We start from the raw sequence: 14371 nt of genomic DNA, 5'->3' as shown, positions 1-14371 counted from the left end.
GGTTAAAACATTCTATTTCAGAAGTTTCACAGAAGTATCGATATCATGTGAGTGCCAGAACATCCTGTAGCTGGAATCCTGTCTAAAAAGGGAAAAGTCTTCACAAAGAATGTATGTCTCTCTGAGCTGATTGGGCTCACCAGAGTTCTGTTCTTCTCTTGCAGGCATCATGCTGCTCGAGGTGCTCCTGGTCCTGGGGACACTCCTCATCTACTTCTTATTTTCCAAGAAGAAAGAAGAGACACTGCCCTTCAAAGATGGGTGGTGGGGCAGGGGACAAAAGCCTCTGACTAAAGAAGACTCAAGTATTCGGCCATTTAAAGTGGAGACTACAGAGGAAGAGCTGAGTGTAAGCAAATCTCTGTGCTGGGAGGGGAGGAAAGGGAGAAATGGCCAAATAGATGCAGAACGTGTTTGGAAGTAATTTTTAAATTGAATCAACAGAGTGCCAGTGATGTCCAGGTCTTGGGGGAAGGGATTTTTCAGTACTTCAGAAGATAGGTATGAATAGGCAGATCTCACTGTGTAATTTTGTTCTCAGCTGGCTCTTGCATGATTGCTGGTAAATAAACCTACTCTGCAAAGCCTAATATAAAAATCATATTACAGATTACTCAACTCTGTTTTTCTGTTTGTGCATTTTCCTCAGTTTGTGTAGACCAGAATAAGAACAATGTCTTTTTTTCCTCCCTTTCTTTCCAAAGCAATTACAAATACCTCATTTTCTTGACTGCTTTATGTTTGCAGCTGTGTTGGATGCTGATTTTTCTGTAATTAATAGTCTACTTTGGTCAACACCAAATTACTGTGGTAATTACAGTAAACACATACGTTGCAGAATTTGTTGGATAGAAAGATTTTGATTGTGTGTGTTTAAGCCAGGGATTGAACGATTTCATAGATCTTTGTGGAGTCATGGTTCAAACAATACTCATGGGATTGCTCATATTATTAATTTATAATAGATTCCTAATTTCTCGGGAAGGCCTGGGTTTTTTAACACTTTCCTTGCCTTTCTTAGTAATATCAAAGGACATTGGTCTCCATTATATTTTCCCCTCACACTGCAGACATTAAGATGAATAATTTCTAACTTAAAAATGATTGAGCAGGGTTAGATTTCCAGATCTGTCTTTCAGCTACTCTGTGGTGCTGTTGGCAGTGGGAAGGGGCTCTTGGCTCTTGCCTGTCCTTCCCTGCTGAGTGATTTTGGAGTGATCTTGCAGTATCACAGCATCCCCTGTACTTGAAGTGCAGTGGGAAGGTGGCTGTCACTGTCATTCAAGTTTGGCAAACTTTAATTTCAGTCCAGTTTCATCAACTCTCTGTCTATGCAAAATCCTTCTGACTTTCCTGGTGAAGACCTCCCTCCCCTGGGTTTGGGAAGGAAAGCAAAAGGTTTGGGTTGGATTCATGCACTGGCTGTGAGGAAAGTACCCTGGGAAGGCAGCAAGACTTACCCTTTGGAGCCACAGCAGGGCCAGCAGAGCATCCTGCCCTTTGTGGCTCTCAGCCTGGCAGACAGGTCAGGCAGCCCTGCAGAACAAAGGCTGAGAACAGCTGTGAATGGAAGAGGAAGGAGGCCATCTGGAGGAGGAAAAGAACTGGAACAGCTGAAGGAGCACCAGCAAAAGGCACAGGTGTCTAATTAGAGATGCTATTTCCATTGTTCTCCTTTCACGTGGGAATAACTAGAAACCATACACGGCCCAGGACAGCAGACACAAGTGCTTTTAAGGTCTCTTCTCTCTTTTTCCCTGCAGGATTTATTTAGGAGACTTGACCAGGCTCGATTCACTGAGCCCCTGGAGAACAGCTGCTTCCATTATGGAACTAACTCAGTGCATCTCAGGAAGATTGTGTCCTACTGGAAAAACCAGTTCAATTGGAAGAAACAGGTTGAAATCCTCAACAAGTACCCACAATTCAAAACAAAGATTCAAGGTGTGTAGCTTCCCCCCTTAAAATATAAACAGCAATAGATAAATTTGTCTGCAAGGGAGCTTGGTGGGAAGAAGGCTCTGGTTGTGTCACAGGGCCTTCCCTCCCTGGCTGGATCATTGGCATCACTGCTGAAGGAGCAGGGAACTGCTTCCTTGTAACTGAAGCCTTTAGGACAAGGAATGACAAATGGAATTCCCTGTGCATGAGCAGGCTGTCAGCTGGTGTTAGCAGGAGCCAAGCACGGGTGTTTGGAAGCAGAAGTGGATCCTAAGATGTACACATGTTCCCTGCCTCACATGCAGTCATGCAAGAATTCCCACAGATGTCTCCTCATGCTCCGTGGAGCTTCCCAGCTGCTGCTGTCACAGTGAAGCCATCAGCTTGTCCCTGCCTGGCAGGGCAGATGTGCTCTGCTGCACCTCCTCAAACACCCCCAGGCCTAGGAGTGCACAGCGCCTTTCCCCTGGAGCTGATGTGCTGCCAGGTGTGAGGAAATGGATTCTTTTCATTCAGAGCACACTGCACCTTTCCAAAGAGTTAATTCAAGCCAAGGTCTGCTGGTGCTGGAGCTTGGCCAGACTGGGCTTTTTAAAACACCTGATTTAGGGTGATGCTTGGGTCCAGTTGTAGATCTAGAGCACAGCAGGCAATTGTCTCTCATGATGACAAAATTTAACCTCAACAGAGTATTTTGTTCCATTTTTACTTATGTACCCATAATTGTGTGTTATTTTAAAAGGTGCAGTTTGCCAAAATATTTTAAATGGATTTGGGACAATAAATGCTGCTACATAGTGGTTACAGCTTGAAGCATTTATTTAAATGATGGTTGGTGCTGAAAAAGATAAAACCAGAAGGTCTTTCCTTAAAAAAGGAGAAAAAAGAACCATTTGGGACTAGAAAGAGAGAAGCAGCTAAGGACAATGCACCATGTATAGCAATGGAAAGGGAAATTTCCGTGTTGGGAAAGATTACAGAGAGGAGATATGAAAAGACAAGGTCAAACATGCTGTGTATCAGATTCCTACCTTCTGTCATCACTTGAAAGCTTTTCAGAGAATACAGAGATTCACAGAAGTGTCAAGGATGAGGAAATCTCAAGTCAGTGAAGGAGGGTGGGATTGCTGGTGAACTGGAGTTGATGTGAATAAAATATGCTTAAATACGTAAAGAAATGAGGCATTCAGGTTTTACTGGGAACAAATTCCTGTTTCCTGGAAAACAAAGCCCTGAGTTAGTTTGAGGAAGAGCAGCTCACCTGAAGCAGGTGGAGCAAGACTGTCAGGCTTTCCTGCTGGAAAGAGTCACAATGGAAACCACACTGCAGATTTTACCTTTTACTGAACAAGCAGGAGACTGGTATTAGAACACAGGTTCCTGTTTTGGTTTACTCACTTAAAGAGATACTGAAAGTTTTGGAAAGGGTAGGAAAGGATTACAAAAATGAATACTTTAAATCTCTTTTAGCAAGGCACGATTGGTTTATCAGCAGTGAAGATGTGTGACCTGATTACAGGAAGCTTCCACAGACAGAATACTCAGTGAAGGCTTTTAAAATTCCTTTTGCTGTAGTGTTTGGGGTCAGTGGCTGGGGACAGAAGCCAGACACGTTCAAGTGGAAAGTAAGGCATGCACAAAATGAGGAAAGTGATTCATGCCCCCACTTCATCAGCTGCAAGTTGTGATGGATTCCCTGTATCTTGGTGCCTTCAAGCTGCAATTGTAGGCCTTTCAGGAAGAAAAATCTGTGGCTGACTGAAGCCTATCCTGTGCCATGCAGGGACATTCTGGTAAAATTTAAGGGCACTTGGGCTAAATGATGTAATTGTCTCCTCTGCCTTTAAGCTGTGTGAGTCACTGTGTTACCGTTAGTAGATTGCTTCACTTCTATGTCTTAATTTGCCAATTTATTTTAAAACAGAAATAGCCAACCTCATTTGGCTGCTGTGACGCTTAATTGCCCATTATAAAGTACTTTCAGTCCTTGGGTAAATGTATCCAGAGAGGTGCAACGTCTTTGGGCACTCACCAAAAAGAAAGGACTGGAGAAAAGCTTTATTTGTACTTTGTTCTGTGATAAGTTTCAGTGTCATGGCAAATTCGGGCATGCTAATTAATGATTTTATTTTTACAGGCCTTGATATCCATTTTGTTCATGTCAAGCCTCCTCGTTTGCCTGAAGGCCGGGCTGCAAAGCCACTGTTAATGGTTCATGGTTGGCCTGGCTCATTTTACGAGTTTTACAAAATTATCCCTCTCCTAACGGATCCTGCAAGCCACGGCCTTGGTGACGAGCACATTTTTGAAGTCATTTGCCCATCTATCCCTGGTTATGGTTTCTCAGAAGCACCCCACAAAAAAGGTACGACACAGAAGAAGTAACTGAGCCCCCACAAGCCCAGTCTCACAGAGAGGAGCCTCTGTGAGCAGAACAGCAGCTCCTGTTACACACTTCTGGTTCCCCAGAGAGGAAACGGAGATCCTGTGTGTCCTGTGGGAGGAGGGAGATAAGGGGGTGGCTTTGGGTGACACCACTGGCCAGTTTCTGGAGCAATGTGTAGATAATTTAAGAAGAACCATAAAAAGCCATGAAGTGACAACTCAATAGTTGTAATTGCATCCATGAATTGTCTGTGAGTGAGCAGGCAGGGTGAATTTAATTTATTACTGTTCCTTTTGGGTGTTTTGCATCCATATTCCACAGGTGAGAAGGAAGAGTTGAAACAAAGCAGTTAGTGCATCCACATGGCAGATTGCAGCCTGCTTGCTTAGCTTGTGCTTGGAATTATACAAACACAAGCTGCAGCAAATTGAGGTGTTTAAGGTGGTACTGAGTTTAGTATTTAATTCCATGTGCAGATGAATGATGTGGGGAAGGTTGGGTTTGCTTTTCTCTGCTTCCCTGGCTACAGTTCTCATGGTCAGTGTTCAGAGCAGTGGAGAGATCTGCAACAAAGGCTGGGGTTTGTCCTCCTCATGGTTTCTGCTTGCTCTCTGTGCTTGGCTGCTGAGCAAGGGCTTCCTTACAGTCAGACAAGGAGAAATGGGCTTGAAGCTTTTGAGGAGCTCGAAGGTTGCCTTGATGAGGAGAATCTGTGCAGGGTCGGAAGTGTGGGTGGAATTAATGCAACAAAAGTGTTGTTTGCTTTCAATGCAGACTTCAATTCCGTGAGTGCCGCTTCTGTTTTTTATGAATTGATGCTCAGACTCGGATTCAATGAGTTCTACATCCAGGGTGGTGACTGGGGCTGGCTCATCTGCACCAACCTGGCCCAGATAGCTCCCAAGTGAGTACCCCCTTGTGAATAACTGTGTGAATAGTTATTTCCTGTGCACTTGGGAGTTCCCGCCCAAGTCCTCGCTGTGTAGTTTCTCTCTCTGGTGCTCAGTGATAAGCAAAGATCCAAAATTACGTACCTTAGTTTATATTAAATGTTTTTTCTTTCAAACAGTTGTACAGCAGTTTTGTAGTGGCCTTGCTGAGGTCTGGAGTGGGACAAGTACTTGCAGTGAAAAAAAAGGAGGTTTCTCCAGTGCCCTGGAGTGTGTGCTGATTACTGACAGCTGTCCCTTTGACCTGTCATTTTTTGTGAAAAGCCACACTACAAAGGGTAACTGAGGTCATGATGTAATGAACAGGCTAGAATTCAAGTATGTCCACTTTTGTTAATACATTTTAAATGTTACAGGTCACAGCACCAAGCCTGGCAGAGCTTAAGAGGCATTTGGGCAACGCTCTCAGGCACATGGTGTGATTTTTGGGGCTGTCCTGTGAAGGACCGGGAATTGGACTTTGATGTTCTTTGTGGATCCCTTCCAACTCAGGATATTCTATGATTCTAAATACAACTGAACTTTCTGTTAACTTGTGGGGTTTTTCTGTTTTTGTCTTTAGCCATGTGAAAGGTCTCCATTTAAATATGGTCTCAGTTTCGAAGCTGGGACTCACTCACCTGCTCTCCGTCCTGCTGGGCCAGTACTTCCCAGGGCTCTTCGGATTCCAGGATGAAGATGTCAGGAGGATGTTCCCCTTCTTGAAAAAAGGCCTCTACAGGATCTTGTCTGAGTCTGGCTATGCTCACATACAGGCTACAAAGCCGGACACTGCTGGTAAAACAAACAAACAAAAAAACCCACAACCTTTTTTGAGCTCAGAACACTTAAGTCTCTTCACTTTAGTTGTACTTGCATGGAAACAAAATGTACTGCTCAAAATATGCAGAATTTTTTTTTTTAGTGTAGCAGCACATCCAAACCGAGCGTACTCCAAGTGCCACTGACCTAATTTTCCAGTTTTCATAAATAAAATAGATTGTTTAATATTTTTCCACTTCTGCTGTCACTGGGGACTGTAATTCCATTTCAAATGCAGCTCTGCTGAGAGCAAAAGATAATTTCTTCTCAGAGAATGGATCGCATTCAAGTAATGTAAACTACAAGAAGCTTTTAGCTGTCTCAGCACACAATGTAGCTTATTTATTATAGCGATAAGTAATACCTGAAAAGTAAAATCAAATTTCACTTTCACTCATTGTTGTGAATCACTTGCAGACTTTCAAGGAAAAAAAATTGTAGCTCTGAATGTTCTTTCTACATGAGCTAGTCCCTCAGATGGTTTAACTGCTTTAAGTATCTGAGTATTAAGTGTTTCTATTTTAAAAACATCTTTTGTGACTAAATTGGACAACTGAGTCAAGAGTACTGAGTACATTTTAGCTTGGTGCAGCAGCAATTCACTGATGGATTTTATTAAAAACATAGCTAAGGGAAATATTTCTTAATGGTTTTCCATAAGCTTACCTACAGAGGCAGGTATGTTCTTAAAATGTAGAGGCAAAAGGATAATTGTATGGATTTAAAATAATTTTTCTTCCATTGAGTTTTGGTTTCTAAAAATTGCCAGTCTTTTGTGCTTTAGGAAAGAGAGGGAAGCTGATACCTGAAAGATGCCTAAGCCATGCTCCTTCTCAAAAAGAATTCTGGCTGATTCTTGTCTTTGCCAGTCTCGTGTGGTCTGTCAGAGCAGACTGCAGGCTGGGAACCAGAAGCCAGTTCATGCTTTGGGAGCTGGAGCATTCCTGCAGTTCACCAAAGGACAAAGAGGAGATGAGCAGGGCAGTGGCAGGTTCCTGAAAGGAGAAAAACACTCTGAAGAAATTTCTGACAGAAATGTCTGCATTCCAACTGCTCTTAGGGCCAATGTCAGTTTTTCTCTATGTAAACAGAAGCACTTTACTCACAGTGAGTAGATGAGAACAGGGTATTGCTTCTCATGTCCAGCACATCTGGAAGGTGCTCAACAGAACTTTTTCAAATCCTTGCTATTTCAGTTATTAGTAGCAATTGCTTAATAATTGAAACTGTACTGTCATGTTTAAATAGCAATTACTGATGAAATTGTGCCAGCTGCAGTGTTAGGCACCTTCCTGGAAGGCTGGGTTGCATGGGTGGAGCTTCAAACACATTGCTGTTCCTTGGGAACAGCTTTTTCTCATGTTTTACTGAGAAGCTGGGACAGGTTTCAGAAATGCAGTCCCTGTATTTCACAGCACTAGGATGTGTGATCAGAGTTCCAAGTGCAGGTGTGTTCCTTCTGTCCAAGAAAGGCAAACTATAAAATCTATATGAGGGCTTGTTCTACATGAAGGCAGTTTGCTATTGCTAATTCAGAAGATGGACCATTTAGCACAGCCTTGCTGTTCCTTAATGACTTTCTAATAATCCTTAAAATGTTTTTGCTGTTAGATAATGCTGCAAATCCTCCTGGTCATGTGTAGGCATGTGGGGTTTGGCTCTGTAATGCTGTTTAATTCATGACAACTTCCAGATTAATGGAGGCAAACCCTCCTTGGCACATAGAGCTTAATCTTATTAGCTTACCAGAAAAAAAGAAAAGCCAGCAGAAATCCAATACTATTACATCAGTTCAAAAAACGTTCAGTGTGAGCTAATGTGGAGCCTGCTCATTTGCAGATACTTTCAGTTTGTGATTTGGCATTAAATGGCTCAAATCATTGTACTATTTTATTTAAGAAAGCAGCTGATGGAACAGCTTTGTAAAGTTACATCCCCTGTATTATAAAAGGTAGCTTCTCTAACACTCTATTGGATACCAGTTACAGTTAAATTTTCCTCCTCCTTTACAGGCTGTGGTTTGAATGACTCTCCTGTGGGACTGGCTGCATACATCTTGGAGAAGTTTTCTTCGTGGACTGATATAGAATTCCAGAATCTGGAGGATGGAGGACTAGAGAGGTAAGTCCTTCCTCTCCTGACAATTTTGGATGAGGTGACTAAGTCCAGAGTCACAGCTGAAGTGATCACCAGGGCTGCATCAGCACACAGAGAGGCAACCAGGCCATGCAGGGTGATGGATTTCTTTCCCACTTTGATTTCCTAGAAAAGAAATACACCTTGCAACTCCTGGATATTAAAAACTGACTTGAGGGAAGAATCTCATTAGGACACAAAATCTGAAAGTTTAACCCAGATTAGGATGCTGGCAACTCATGATTCATTGTAATACTAACAATCAGCTCTCTGTGATTTGGCTTTGGATTGATTGTTACTGCTTCATCTACCATTTGCTAATAAAGTATTATGTTTAGTGTGCAGCAGAAATCAGAGCTGAAATCCCCTTTGAGACCTACCTGGCAGGAATGGAGAGGGGGGGCATGCTATGGAAAGGCCCAGTGGCAGCAGATTTGCATGGAATGTTTGCACTGGATACAGCTGATAATTTTCTATGAAACATGCACTGTTTACAGCACATGTTGGTGTGTGAGGGCTCTGTTGAAGGCTCCTGGTAGCATCTCAGATTATCATTAATAAATGGCACAAGCTGTTGCATGTGCTGTTCTGCTCCCACCCTCCCAGTCTGTGGCCAGGAGAGACAGCCATGCTGGAGCATAAGGTGCTTGCTGGAATCTGCCTTCTGTGTAGGAGTTAAAATGTGACTTCCCAGTTTGTGTCTGAAAGCCTTTAGCATCCTTAATTGGTCACTGGCAGACAGAGGGGGAGTAATAACTTCACCTCTCCACTCTTAACCACTGTAACTTTTTTTTTCCCTTACAACCAAACCTAAGTCAAGTCCCTGCTAAAGTGATGCAAATCAGTTTTCAGTTCTAATTAAGCGATCTCTTGAACTTGCCTCTTCAGGAAGTTCAGCCTGGATGATCTGCTCACCAATATCATGATCTACTGGGTGTCAGGCTGCATTGTCTCCTCCATGCGTTTCTACAAAGAAAACTTGCAGAAGGGGATAGGCACACAGAAACATGAAAAGTAAGTGTGCCTTCTTCTATTAAAATATTTTGCCCTGATCTTAATTTTATAGTTGCATGTCTTATTTCTGAATGCTGAGGAATAACATTGCTCCATCACAGTATTCATCTGCAAGACAGACCAGGTAGCTGAAATACTGTGCTTTGCTGGGAAAACACGGTGCTTAGGTAGGAATCCTGAGCCATCAGTGAGGAGATCTGACTGGAGGCACTGCTGGAGGGCCTCCCATTCATGCTGTATCCATGTATCTTCCAATTTATTTCAGTTACTAAGTCAGTCTGTGACTGAGTCACACAGTCAGCTTTGTTTAGTTTAGTTGGTTGTAGTTTTACTACTTTTCTAGACACACTTTGCCTGTTTCTGCAAAAGGCTTAGGTTCTTCCTTTGGAAGCAACTTCAACCTGCTGACAAAGTGCATGTGCAAGAGTCAGTGAGACTGATGTGCCTGCTGCTCAGACTCTCCAGACAGCAGCTTGGTTGCATGTACTTGTGTCAGCTTGAGTATGAGTGAAGGCTTAAACCTGCCCCAAGGTATTTGCAACCACAGCTCAGTGCCATGGTGTTTATTTAACTGTGAAATGATGCTCCCAGGAAGCTGACTCAGTTCATGAAGCCATTGTGGCTATGCTGTGGGGTAGCATCTTGCTCTGCTTCTGCCTGCATGAGATGAGCTGTGTGAGTTTCTATGTGCCTAGAGGACAGAGTCTCAAAGTCTTGTGTAAAATTCTGACCTTAGGCTTCCAGTGGCTACTGGAAGTGCCCAACACTTTTAGTATCTACATTTTAAAGTCTGTGACTTCTGACAGTGCAGCTTATTTAAAGATAAGCTGGGATATTTCAGCCTAGAAAATGTGGCTCTTATAACAAGCACAGATAATTCACATCCCTCAAATCCAGTTGCTTCCTTACATTTCCTAGTGTGCAGAATTTTTTGTAGTGTGCATTTGTGCCTGTTAAAAGCACGAGCTATTTTATGAGGTATAGTCTCGCATACAGAAATGTTGCTTCTGAACTAGTCTAGATTATTAGTATTCCTCTCTTCTCTCCCCCATGAAGTAATTCTTATCCTGCCTACCCTCCAGTTGTCCTGCTAGGCTTAGCATATTTGAGTGGTTATCTTCTCTGTAAATCTCTCTCCAGCTCTTAATCAAATTGTATGCTTGTCCCTCAACTTGAGCCCTCTGGGCAGCAAGGGGAAATTTGCTGCCCACCACTTCCTAGGGCTCTCCTCTCCCTTTCCATGCTTCTGAGCATGCTTTAACATAACTGTATGCAAAAATATTAAAGTTTTTTTTCTTTAGGAATTAGAGTGTTGTCTTCAGTTTTAAGATCTGGAAGTCAAATTTTTAATGCCTAACATGAGGGTGCTCAACTGTCTATGAACATTTACTAAGGACTTTTGATTTGTTGCAGATTTAAGTGTTTGGAAGATGACAGTGATTCTTTCTCCTCTCTCAGGCTCACAGTACAAGTACCCACTGGCATTGCCTCCTTCCCTAATGAAATCCTGCACATACCCCAGGCTTGGGCCAAGAAGAAATACACCAACATTGTCTCCTTCCACTTCATGCCTCGAGGTGGCCATTTCGCAGCTTTCGAGGAACCTGAGCTTCTTGCTAAAGATATTCTGCAATTTGTTGACAAAGTAGAGAAAGAGCAACTCTGGAAAAAGAAAGGGGAATAATTTCTCTAAGAAACAGCAGGGTAATTACTTTTAGCTTAGTACATGTACAGGGCTTACTCTACTCTAATCCATGTAATCAGATCTTATTGTTGACCAGATGTGAGCAAGGACAGAAAGAAAAATGCAGTGTATCTCCATGAAATAATGCCATGGGGACCAACAGATTTTGGGTTGGGCTTTTTTTGTTCAGCTAGGCTAAGGAAGTAGCATGAAGAATACTTGGGTATCTTCTGAAATATGTTCTGTAGTATACTTGACTCTTGCTTTGAGATTGAAAAAAGACCTCGCAACTACTAATGTACCTAATAAATGTTTAAATGTTATGAAAGACTTTTCTTTTTCATGGCAGCAGTAAAATTTGAGTTGCTGTGAGTATGAAGTTCCTCACATAAAGAGTAGAGAGCAGCCTGGCAGGACCTAACTTGCGTGAGTCCATCAATCAATCAATCAATCAATCAATCAACATCAATCAAACTGGCTCCTGCTGGCTGCCTTTCTCTTCCAGCCTGGGCTGTAAAGAAGCTGGACTGCCCTGTGCCAGGCTCCTGGGATATGTGAGAGGCTGAAACATGCAGCTGCCTGTAGCTCCTGACCAAGAGGAGGGGCTGGGTAGGAGTAACTACAGCCCCAGCTACCTCTGCACTGAATTTGTACTCTTAACTTAAATCATAGCCCTAGGTAGGCTCAACACACTGGCTTTGTACTGCTTTGGCAGGGTATTGTAAATACCTCTTACTAAAGAATAAAAATGTGATTTATTCAAAATTAAAAGTGCATTATTTTTTTAATAACTCCTATGTGATTCTTTTAATTCTTTTAACAACTGAGATTTTGCTTGGTACCAGCTAAGAGAAGCATCAGCTCAGAACCTATCAATTCTGTACTGCATCTGTCACAAAGGTCAGATTGAAGGTAAACTGCTCCAAGAAAATTGAAGGGCTGAATGGCTTTGCAGCTCCTACCCCTAGTCTGTGCAGCTAAGCTTCAAACAGGGCTTAGACCATATCCAGATGACTGATTTCCATGTGGTTTTGTTCTCCAGTCCCTTCTGATGTTCTTCTCTACTTCTGAAAGCACAGGGAAATACAATCTATCAATAACACTTGAATGGATTAGTATTATTTCACAATTTTAATTGAAATGGAAGCTAAGATCAGAAGCTCAGCAGATCCATGCTCCATGCCACAAGGCTTTGGACTCAAACATACCATGTAGTTTGTTTCACAGAAGGCAAGTGGATTCTCCTGCTGGGAACATTCAAATCCTAGTGCTGAAAGCCACCACCAACCCTGACAGAAAGTCAGGCAGAAGGGCTATGAACCAGCCTGGGTCAGTTTTCTGAGCAGAGATGAGACCTCTTGCTCCCTTTCCTCTGCCTGCTGCACCTGGCTGCCAGTAGAGTAAGGCAGAGGAGCTGCCAGGTCTCCCTACTAGATTTGATCCTCAAGCTCTTCCTGAGTTCTTTGAGACAGCTGCTTGCTTCCAGAATAGTAGTGAGCACTAATTCCATGCTTACTTGTAAATGCTTTCATTCAGTTGGAGTTTGTGTTCACATTTGCAAAATGTTGTGTGATGCAGGCCAATCTGTTTTGAACACTCAGGAGGAAAACACAGAATCATTCCCTTTGAAATAGACTCTCCTTGGAGAAGACCCTCCCCAAACTTGTTTCAGGAGCAGCACAGTGAAAGAGGGTTCTTTATTCAGGAGGAATTGGCTCACCTCTGACAAGAACAGCTGCTGCAGGCACCACTACACACCCTCCTTCACAAGTCTCTCCTGCCCTGCTCTGCACGCTAGGTAAGTGCTCTTTAGGGTTTGATAAACTGCTGTTTGAAAGAGAGACAGGTCTGGAGCTAAAAGGTTAAGATTTTAAGAGCTTAGACATTATAATTAAACACCTGATATATAGCAGAGTTTATTCTGAATTTTGATGTCACACTTCTCAAACCTTAAGCCCACATCAGTAGCTATTGCTCATCACCTACTTACCTACAGTTAGATAAAAATGCAGTGAAATACTATGACAAAGTGAAAAAGTATGAAATTAGCTGTACAGTAGCTGTAAAACCTGCCCTCAGTTCCTTTTCTCTTTTAAAAATAACCCTCTGGTTTTAGCAAAACAGAGCAAATGCCACCAGCTCTAGGGCAAGGTTTAACACTGATGAAGTGTCTGTGAGCTGGTGTTAGCATCTGCATCTCATCCTGTAGTGAGCAACTCTTCCAGGAACCTGAGATCTGGATTTGACAAGCAGCTTGAGTGAATCCAGATTCACTTCTGATACTCTCTGGTACCGACTACAGGTAATTGTTTGGTACAGATAACCAGAAATAGTTTTAACATTTCTGTTAGCAAGTAACTGCATATCAGACTATTGCAGTAACAAGAAGCACTACAAAAGGAGTCCCTGCTCTGTTACAATTGTGCTTATTTATGTCAGCCAGCTGAGGACGTGCTGTTCAGCCCAGGAATTTTCTCTATAAAAGCCAAATGTGATGCTCTTGGGCTGGCTGAGCTGTTTCTTGGGAATAAAGCTCTGAAAGAGTAGCTACAGCCTCAGGATAACACAGAATCTGTGACACTTTAATGCTCAAAACATTATGTTTTGGTCCAGGGCCATTTCTTAGTGAAGCTTCAATTTCTGGCCCAAAGTTGCCCCAAAGTCTCTGCTCAAAGAAATTGCTGTCCTAAAAGCCCTGCCCCACATTAAGTTGCTCCAAAACATGCATTTATCCCACGCTAAAACCAGAAGTGGCTGACCTAAACCCTGCTTTTTAATTATCCATTTATAGCCCATTAAGAGTCTTGATAAGGGGTTTGGAACCATGCAGATGTCACCGAAAATAAACAACTTGCACTCTTCCTCCCCAGCTTTGAAAAGTGTCTGCTTCTAGTATGGAAAAATACAAGCAAGGTCATAATCTTCTCATACAGTTCCAGCTAAGCAAACTCCCAGTACAACCAAATTTGACTTCTGACTTTTAAACTGCAAACTGTAATGTCCTGAAAAAACCAAGTCACCATACGCAGCCTTTGGACATCTTACACAACAAGACAGGACTTCATATACATTAAACAAAAATGCCAGGTATTACTCAGGTCATGAATGAAAAAAATATGGATAGAAATCACAGTTTCATAATGAAAAGGAAGTGAAACCATCATTTAATGAAAATTAGGATGTCTTAAGCCTAGCATCAGAGTTCACTCTAGACCCATGAAGGACACCAGCCATCACCACTGAGTCAGCTGCAATTGCTCAGGGGCAGGACTCAGGTTCAAGGCAGTCAGTCAAATGCACAATTCCATTTTACAGCAGATGCAATACATAATATGCACTAAATGAAGATGCATTTTTGTCTGAAAGAGGAGTGGAAAGCTCCTCCTGGGTACTGTGGAAAGAGACAAGGAATAAATCCATATTGATTTCAGTGTAGCTCATTTTAAAACACTGAGAAAT

The 14371-nt window shown here is 42.5% G+C and overlaps 1 protein-coding gene across 4 annotated transcripts in view; it reads left to right on the top strand.

Annotated features, from left to right (window-relative positions):
• The window catches only part of EPHX1 (epoxide hydrolase 1), a 28171-nt gene extending 16471 nt beyond the window's left edge, over window positions 1-11700 (top strand). For all 4 annotated transcript variants that reach the window (XM_033054723.2, XM_033054724.2, XM_033054725.2 and 1 more), the window contains exons 2-9: window positions 165-349; window positions 1764-1944; window positions 4079-4306; window positions 5102-5231; window positions 5840-6054; window positions 8091-8199; window positions 9103-9228; window positions 10687-11700. In XM_033054723.2, the coding sequence (XP_032910614.1) occupies window positions 165-349; window positions 1764-1944; window positions 4079-4306; window positions 5102-5231; window positions 5840-6054; window positions 8091-8199; window positions 9103-9228; window positions 10687-10912 (1400 nt within the window). In that variant the 3' untranslated portion in view covers window positions 10913-11700. The remainder of the gene's footprint in view (window positions 1-164; window positions 350-1763; window positions 1945-4078; window positions 4307-5101; window positions 5232-5839; window positions 6055-8090; window positions 8200-9102; window positions 9229-10686) is intronic.
• Window positions 11701-14371: the final 2671 nt, after the last annotated feature.

The sequence above is a fragment of the Catharus ustulatus genome, chromosome 3 (assembly GCF_009819885.2).
Source record: "Catharus ustulatus isolate bCatUst1 chromosome 3, bCatUst1.pri.v2, whole genome shotgun sequence".
In the NCBI taxonomy this organism is placed as follows: Eukaryota; Metazoa; Chordata; class Aves; order Passeriformes; family Turdidae; genus Catharus; species Catharus ustulatus.
Note: the sequence above shows the minus strand (reverse complement) of the source record. Positions and strands in the feature narration are given on the sequence as shown.